The 9,487-nt window shown below is 37.7% G+C and overlaps 1 protein-coding gene across 1 annotated transcript in view; it reads right to left on the bottom strand.

Moving 5' to 3' along the window:
• Nucleotides 1-431: 431 nt before the first annotated feature.
• The window catches only part of LOC122788413 (dickkopf-related protein 3-like), a 16,266-nt gene continuing 7,210 nt past the window's right edge, over nucleotides 432-9,487 (bottom strand). The window contains exons 3-4 of the mRNA XM_044055484.1: nucleotides 9,399-9,487; nucleotides 432-822 (exon numbers count right to left, since the gene is read on the bottom strand). The exon at nucleotides 9,399-9,487 is cut by the window's right edge and continues 107 nt beyond it. Of these exons, the coding sequence (XP_043911419.1) occupies nucleotides 756-822; nucleotides 9,399-9,487 (156 nt within the window). The 3' untranslated portion in view covers nucleotides 432-755. The remainder of the gene's footprint in view (nucleotides 823-9,398) is intronic.

Raw genomic sequence — 9,487 nt, 5'->3', positions numbered from 1 at the left:
AAAATTTAGATCCCTGTTTCTGATATTTTTGGGACTATTTGATTTGTGGAGATATATTGGGTCCTTAATGGCACAACATACATCTCCCCTCAGGCATCTATAAGATACTGAATAAACAGACAGAGTTTCCAGTCAACTTAAACACATTTTGCCCTGTGTTTGTCTGGTAGACTTCAGATATAAAATACCACTTGACCAATTCAGAATGTACCAGATTCTGCTCTTCTCACCATAGGGCTACAGTCATGATGTTCCAGTATGTTTACATAATGCCATTACAATATCCTGCACAAAAACAATCGAGGTGGTATGATTTCCTAGACAGAGGCACTCACATTGATTTGGAATTGGTCTATTTTATAAAAATACTTTTGGTATAGGCACTATACAAATGTGCTATAAAAATGAACACTCAATGCCAACGAAAAAGATACATTGTGATGAATATTCAAAGGTTTAATATAATTAGGCAAGTACATGCTGAAGTGCAGAGATATTGTTTGAGCCAAGAAATTACAATACAAATATATATCTTAACTCAACTTTTAGCATTTCTTTTGTTTTGTGTTGGAACATAACACTGATATGATAAATTGCCTCAATTTTAAAGCATACAATCAAAATATTTATTCATATTCACACATTTACAAGATTGTTTTAATTGTTAAAATATACAGATTTTATATATATATATATGTACAATCTAATCTATTTACAGAATAAATACAGACGAGTGATAAAATCTTTCTGCACAACTATTTCTGTGATGATGGCTGACACTTCCAGGCACTGGTGTCATGCCACAAGTAATCAAACTCTGTCCTGTAACAAAACACAGAGAAAGACAGATTATAATTTTATTATTTCATTACAAAACAGAAATTGTATTACTCAGTAATGTTGAAAAATATACTTTGAAAATGACATCCCCTATCTGTAGCAATGCCTCGAGTGCGTGTCGGTGTGTGTGCGAGCAGTAACTTTTAAGGAGTACACTTATCTTTGCATGATTTGGTTTATTGTTGCTGTTACATTTCGAACCCAAAACAGGCTATTAGGACAAATATGATTCATTTTTCTTATTTACCTTCCTTTTTTCACTCATCTCTCCTAGGTACACCAGAGAATGCTTTAGTCATATGCATATGTGCCAATGTTTCTTTGCTTGCAGTTTCCACCACAGCATGTCCCACACTGGCAGGGTTCTTCTGATTACAGACACTGTTCAGTTAAGTTTCCCAGACAGTTGAGTATGAGGCCTGCATGTACTCCTGTTTATGCTTCAGATATCAAGCGTTCTGCTTGTGTTACTTTTCTTACTTTGTCTCCCACTCCCCAAATAAAAATGAACAAACCAGCCAGTAAATGCTCAGCCCAGCTCATCTGGGGGTGGTTAAATATTTGATATTGACACTAAATTCCATCCCGCCATAATCAGATTCTCTGCCAGTGGCTAATATTGAAAAAATTGTACCAGCTTATGTACCATACAGGTGTAATATTGGTAGTTATCACAACATTGAAAAATGTGATATGTGAATAAGGAAACATGCAGTATAAAATATTACACTCTGTTGCTTATATAGAATAACGGTTACTTTAGATGGATAGCTTATTGTCCCAGCCATATAGGCAGGTATATACATAAGCCAGCCCAGTGGAGCAGAGCAGGTATTCTCATCTGAAATGCCAGAAACTCCACGTTAAGTGTATAGAAAAATGTTTTATGTTGTCATGGTTGGAGTATATTCACACATTTACAAGACTGATTCTCTTCAGTATTTTCACTAATAACCTCAACTCAGCCACCTCACGTGCCACCATTATCCAATATGCAGAGGATTCAACACTAATATGTGCAGCCCCTACCATGCAACAACTTCAGGACAAAATACAACAGGCCTTTACAGAATTGAATCATGCCTGGCTAACTCCCAACTTATTCTTAACCCCCAAAAAACAAAACTTATGATCTTTCAACCTACCAGACCACTAGATTCCCCCACAGTTTCATGTCGCAGCTAATGACAACACAATAATTACACCTGGACCATCCACAAAACTACTGGGAGTCATAGCAGATGATAAGCTAAAACTTGACTTGCATATATCACAAACAATTAAAAAAGTCCATAAACCAAACATTTTTAACAGACTCCTCAAGAGCTGCCATAGCCAAAACCCACCTACCAGCAACTCTATTATACACTTCACCCATCCTTATCAACCTCAAAAAAAAAAACAGATTTAGATAAACTGAATACATGCTATAACAAGACAGCCAAATTTGCTACTGGATCATTACACAGGTCACACCACTGTCTAGCCCTCAAAAAAACTCTACTGGCCTGAACTACCTCAGCTTGTTGCATACAACCAATTACGCATGACCCACAAATTACTCTATAACCCTGAAAAAACTCCAGCTCTCCAAAGCTTACTACAACCTTACTCTAACATTCTATCACTACAATCATCAAATAAATATTTAGTACAAGTTTCTAAAACTGATAACACTGCAGGAGACTCTTTATACTCTTCCTATATCTCAAAAACCTGGAACTCCCTCCCCGATAATATCAGAACCACTGACAACATACACCAATTTAAAGATTTTCTGAAAATTATCTAACTGACACTTCGCTCTCCTCATGCAACACCCCTGACTTGATCTCCTGTTATCATAAGTACTCTCTCTATCAATCATTCAGCCTGTCTGTTGGACAATGATCTTACTTGTATTATGATTTTTCTTTTTTCTTTTAATTCTTAAATGTGTAATAAATCAAGAATTATCTTCTTTTTACAGATGTATATTAATACTCATAGGTTCTATGTTAATAATATCACTATAAGTTCCATATCTGATGTTGTATCTACTGTTAGACTTGCTGCATCTACTGTAACTTATGTTGTATATAGTCATTGTCATGCTGTATTTACTATTACTAATGTTGTATGTACTGTTACTTTTTGTGGAGTTTTTCTACCCAGGCCTCTGCTGAAAATGGGTTCTGCACAGTCGGACTTTCCCGGTAAAGAAATGTAAAATAAATAAATAAATATATAAAATAATGCAAAAGATACAGCAGGTGACTGACAGGCATCACTGATTGTGTGTGTGTGTGTGTGTGTGTGTGTGTGTGTGTGTGTGTGTGTGTGTGTGTGTGTGTGTGTGTGTCTGTGTTTCATCTCTGAGCCCACTGCTGTTCATAATGGTGATGAACTACATTAGCAAGTGGGTTGGAGCGTCATCTCAACAAAGCTGCTGTATGCAGGCAATGTGGCATTACTAACAGACTCTGAACAAGAACTTCAGCAAATGATAAGGAATTACATGTAAAACGGAAAGCTCATGGGATGAAATTGAACACAGGCAAGACAGTTGTCATGTTATCAAATAGGAAAGCAGAAGGAGATGAAAATTGAGACAGTTTAACAGCTTCAAGTATCTGGAAGTGGTGCTTAAGAAGGGAAGTCTAAATTAGGAGGTCAAAGCTAGATGGGCTGCAGTGAAGTAGCACATGTTGTTGGGGGTACCATGTGACAAAAGAATGCCAGAGAACCTATAAAGTAAAATGTACAAAACAGTGGTCCAACCAATACTTCTTTATGGTGCAGAAATCTGGGCAGTAAAGATAGAGCAGTTGAGGAAGCTAGAGGTGATGAAGATGAAAAGCCAGAGATGGGTGGTAGGATGCACACTGTGGGGCAGATGAAGAAAGGAGGACATAAGAGCAGATGCCAAAGTCACTTCAATTGCAGAAAAAGCCAAAGAGAACAAATTGCTGTGGTTCTGCCACATGTACAAGAATGAAGACAGTATAGTGAAGAAAATTTGGGAGAAATAAAGAAAAGTAAGAGGAGATACGGACATCTAGCAAAGAGATGGCTGGATTGTGTGAGAGAAGACCTGCTGCAGTGAGGCATGAATGTAAAAAAAAACATAAGAGTGACATTGAATTGAGAGAGACAGTGGCAGTTGATACGACACATCAATGCCATGTAGAAAAAAAGGGAATTGATGATCATCATCATCGTTAGGGAATTTGCACGACTCTTTTTGATAGCTGCTTTGGGATCTTTTACATCCACTTGAGTTAACATCAGCTCAAGCAGATGATATAAGGTCTGTTTCTGTGTTTTGTGTTTTCACTGAACTGTGTTTTAGATAAGTCATCCTGATGGCTTTCTATTTCAAAGAGGCTATAAGCAATAGCATGTCAGAAATCCAAGATACAAACCTTCAACTCCTTTTCTTGCCATGGTACCATTGGATATACCCCCCAACCAACACCTCACACCAGGGTTGTTCTGGCCTAATTGTGGTTCTTTGTATTTTTTCTACATTGACCCTTAGTGACTGTCTTTCTCCTCAGTTCTACAGCCTTTCTATGACTTGACCATCCTTCACTGTTGGACTTTTTGCCTAATTTGTACAGAAGCTGATCCTGTTCTGTTTTCCTTCAGGTAAGTCTAAAACAAGCCAAGCAGAAGAGTCACTTCCCTTAATCATGATGGTGAACCCCTCACCCACAGTCCCATCTGTCATACCCTCCAACCATGCCGCACTTCAGTTCCTCAGTCTCAGCCCAACTCACAACCCCCTGCAGTTTGTCCAGCATTGTTTATCATTGCCTTAGTAGGTAGTGCATTTGCTTTTGATGCCAGGAGTCTCAGAGAATTGGGGACTGTATCCCTCACACTTTCATCTGAATTCAAACTGCATTGCTGTCATATTGGGGGATTACTGCATTCCTCTGCTATGAAACATAAAATTGTTGGCCCATCTGCCTGTATCTGTTGCAGTTAACCTGGGCATATGATCCTATAACTCTTGTTCACTAAAGAGAATGAAAGGTTTACCCACTGTCTTGGACAAATTTCTCCTTTCCAGTGTAAGTGCCATATCAGGTGTCCACTAAACAAGGTCCCACTGTGTTGATTGCTTGAATCTACTTGCAATAAGTAGGCTGTTACAGAACAGTAGGTCTTCAAATGGGTACAGTTTTAAGGGGATCTCTTCTTCTTCATCTCACTGAATCAGAGGTACACAGATATCTATAAGTGCTGTATTACTCCCCTAAAATCAGCTCACCCCCATTCCATGCCCATATGGCACTGGCACTGGACATTAGCCACTGTGAAGGAATTGCTAAAGGTACCTGCACTGGTAGCCGGATCAATGCCAGGTGAAAGGAGCTACTGAAGAAGACAAAACAATGATGACTGTAGCCAGGCATATACCTCACATATTGTGGACTACAAAGGGAAACACTGTGACAAGTGAGAGCACAAATTGTTATAGCTTAATACACCAGAATGAAATTAAAATAGTAAATGAGAGTCAGTAAGAAAGATAGATGTGTTCAAAGTGATACATGCTCATTGCTTTACCTATGAAACCAGAGATTTAACTGGCCAAGGACTAAGCTCATTGAGTTAAACTATTCAAAATCCAAACAGCCAAGGAAACTTAAAAGTGTATACCATGTAGACCCACAGTCCTTGAAGTTACAGCTGTCAGTTTGAGAGTTGAATCAAAATGACACACAGAGAAATCGCCCAATAATGAAGGAATTAATGTTGCTGCACATTAAGAAACTGTACCGGGGGTTGTTCTGTAGAAAAGAGTAATCGATGATTTTATCCTCAGAGTTAGAGCTAGGGGAAATGTGGATGAGACAAGCTTTTCATATTCTAAAGGCTTTTAATATCATAACTGACATAAACACAGTGTTTTTAATTCATTATTTAGTTTAAACAGCAGAGGAAACAGCAGTTTTAAGAGGAAATAGCAACCAAGAACGTCTGGGAACAAGTCAGGAATTTCTGTCCACCACCCAGGGAAGCAGCCTCAGGATGTTGATTTATAATTCAAAAAATCCTAGCTATAGCTCTGCCTTCACTGGGGTCCTTTTAGCTAATGTATGTTGTGCCAGTGCAAAGACTGGTGACAACAGGGCTAGCAGCTAAGATTCCAGCGTGAAGTCACTCAAATGAAGTATCAAACTGTCGGGACTTGTGGATCAGCTGACAAATGGAGAAACACAATGTGCGTACTGCTCAGAATGGAATAGATTAGCCTGTGGGCCTAGGTATATTCAGGTTTTCCAAATCGGCAGACTGTCTCAGAAGAAACCTATACAAATGCCTGCCTATTAGTTAGTTCTGCCAAAGCTTGCATTGCTCTGGTCTTTACTATGTATGTAAGTCAGGGCAGGCATTGGGATATGTATATATGGGTCAATAGTTGGCTAAAATACTACCAAGGCATGAAGCCCTCTTCACTGAAAGAGACCTGAGGCCAGGGTAAAACATATTTCATAAGATAAATAATGGTCAGAAGAAGAGATGCGTTAACCCTGAGACTATATGCACTCCTTGGCTGAGTGGACACATTTATGGCTATGTAACTGGTGAGGAGTCATTCTAACAACCTGCCAAGAAGCACACAATGTGGACATTTTGGTCCAAAAATTTCCACCTATACATATACTTTATCTCTTCAGCAAGAGAAATAAACATGTTGTATAACCCTTCTGAAAATAAATTATATAAAGTTTGAAACAGCAAAGATATGATGATAGCCAAAAACCAGTAGAGTAAAAATAGAAACACATACAATAAGAGTTGCTGTGAATGCGTATGTATGTGGTCTATCTATAAAACCATGCTGTCCAAATTTACTTCTGTATTTTTTGCTTATAAATAGTTTATATCAACACACAGGACTAGAACAGATTTACAGGCATCATTATCACTTCAGTGGCTCTAATCTAAGGGGGCGGCGAAAGCCAAGATATTCTGGCTAGGCTTATAAATGCCTTCAGGCAGATAGTCTAGTACCTCCCTATGAACCTATGTTTTAAACAAAGGAAAATACCTGTGAGAACTGGTACCAAACTAAAACCACATACTTAACTCTTAAGTAACTATTGTAATACAAGAGTGAATTTTGACATGGTTTTGTGAACCATTCAGAACTCTTCAAAAAACTAAAAATCTGACTGAGAAGTTAAGCATTGCCTTTGCACCTAAAAGGTAAGAATGTGCTTGCTGCAATGGAAACATTTAGAGTCCAGTGTGCTTGTAGTCAGCTAACCTGGAAAATGTATTATACATTTGTTAATAGAACTTTATTTTCAAAGCTATAAAAAGACATGCCTTTAGGTGTCATTTCACTCATTTTCAATTTCTGCTTAATCCAATTCAAGAGAGACAGAGGTTACCCAGTAAGCAATGGATATAAGGCATGCACCGGTCCTGGAGGGGATGCCAGCCCATCATTGGACACATACCCACTTTACAGACACTGCACATACCTAAGAGCAATTATGACCAAATCCAATTCACCTACCTCCCATATCTTTAGGAAATACTAGTCTGCAGGCTTCACCCAATGTGCAGTGCAAGCTAACCTAACCTATCTAGGTTGTCATCTGGTATTCTCTCCCAGTGTATCTTTCTGTCAACACTGTCACTCAGTGTCACTTGCTCTCTCCATACTTAATTAGCATTATTATCTCTGTCATCCTTCTGTCCATTCTGATTCCATCTGTCTGTCTCTGCTAAATAAAACTTATGAAACTTGTGTTCATAGGTAAGTACTATGCTAGCTGCCCTTTCAGGCCATTTTAAGCCTAGAAAATTTTTTTCAAAGCTGAGAATCAAACTGTGTACCTTGTTTCTGTGAAGCAAACACCTTAACCATAATGCCAATGCCAGTATTTATGTAAATATGCATATGCTGTACAAATTAATATTAGTAACTACATTTTTGAATAGCACTGTTGATTTCTTACAAGTGCTTTACTCTGGCTTTTAATTACTGTAATGGGTATTTTTCCTTTTCTTTCTATTGACTCCACACTGAAAATGGACGTGTCTCAGAAAATGTTTCCCACAAGCACAAAACAAACATAAATGAATAAACATCAGAGGAAACAGACAGGACCCCCTTCAGCCAAAAAAAAAAAAAAAATAGGACACAAACCCTGCCAGAATGCACCCCAGACAGAAACTGAACTGGAGAACCAGGTGTTGCATGGCAGCAGAAATTTAAAACTATTTAAGTCAACTATCTGGAAAGAAAGACAGACTTCTTTTACTGTAAATGAGTTGCAAAGACTCATTTAGGGTAAGACTGACTCCGTCTTGTATTTATTACTTACTGTAAGGTCCGGTCTTTCTTAAAATAACATTATTATATTAAATCATAGATATTTTGGCCAGCAAATCTATGAGTACAGAAATGAATAATTATTTAGCAAGTGAAGAGGAACTGATTTAGAAATTATCTGGTTTCTGATATCCCTGAAGTGTATGTTATCTACCTATAGTGTTAGGTACTGATGGCAATTTATGGCTAACTCAAGGGGTATGCTATTATTTTACTTATTTAAGTTTATTTACCAAGGTACTATACTGATCAATAAGGACCATTTGTAGATATAACCCGGGTAAAAAAGTATTCTCAAGTACTACAATAAAAGTAGGAAATACAAAGGGAATGCAGCTAGAAAAAAAAGATTACAATACCAAATATAAAATATATATACGGTTTGGATAAAATTAACTACATTTAATACATATAGGGTACTGATGGCAGAAAGGGAAAGGATAGCATGTGCTTTCTTAAATATGCAAGAGCTGACACCTAGATTTTTGTGCAAAGTAAGATCAGGATGTTAAAGAGGTCAGTCTAGCCTCCCACCTGCCATCCACAGCTGCTGTGAGATTCAGACTTGAGTAGAATTTCATCCATTGCTACCTCTAGCTGTTACAAGAGTAAGAAGTTATCCATACATGCTTCTGCATATGATGTTCACCTGATGTTTTCCAGAAAGCATATTTCAGTACATTGGGGAGGTGCAAGTTTGTTTAGGCTTATAGCATACTAACTGTTTAAGATATATTTGAAAATATAGAAATAAGAATTTTTATACTATAGCCCACTGTTCTACAAAGGCAAGTGTTTTGCAGGGCTAGAAAAGATTTTATCACACCCATGATATGCAGATCAGTTCTATACCCAAATGGCCATACCTGTACACAGATGTTTTGCAACACTCAAAGTGTACCAAGGGAATGGGGCTCATTTAAAGCCTCTGGGACCAATTCTGAAAACATGGCTATTGTAACTTAGTTTTTTTTTTATTTATTTCAGTGAGAGCTACATACTGGATAACAAAATATTATCGTTGATGAAGCTCTTCCATTTATATATGTTAGAATAATAAGGTCACATAAATCTCAACTGTTGTTTCTTCTTCTCATTTTTGCTGCTTATAAGGGTAAGGCTCAAACACTGGTTTGTGGCAGGTCAGGACCTTACAAGTGATACCAAAACACAAAAAACACAGAATAATGCAAATGACATAGAACACATTACTTACTCTCTTGTTGGATGTCCATTTCTACAGACAAGGCCCTCTTCACAGGGGCAGATTTCATTGATACTGAATGCCAAGCCCCCTTCGGGAAT

The sequence above is a fragment of the Protopterus annectens genome, chromosome 13.part0, assembly GCF_019279795.1.
Source record: "Protopterus annectens isolate FY-2018-M chromosome 13.part0, PAN1.0, whole genome shotgun sequence".
Lineage (NCBI taxonomy): Eukaryota > Metazoa > Chordata > Ceratodontiformes > Protopteridae > Protopterus > Protopterus annectens.
Note: the sequence above shows the minus strand (reverse complement) of the source record. Positions and strands in the feature narration are given on the sequence as shown.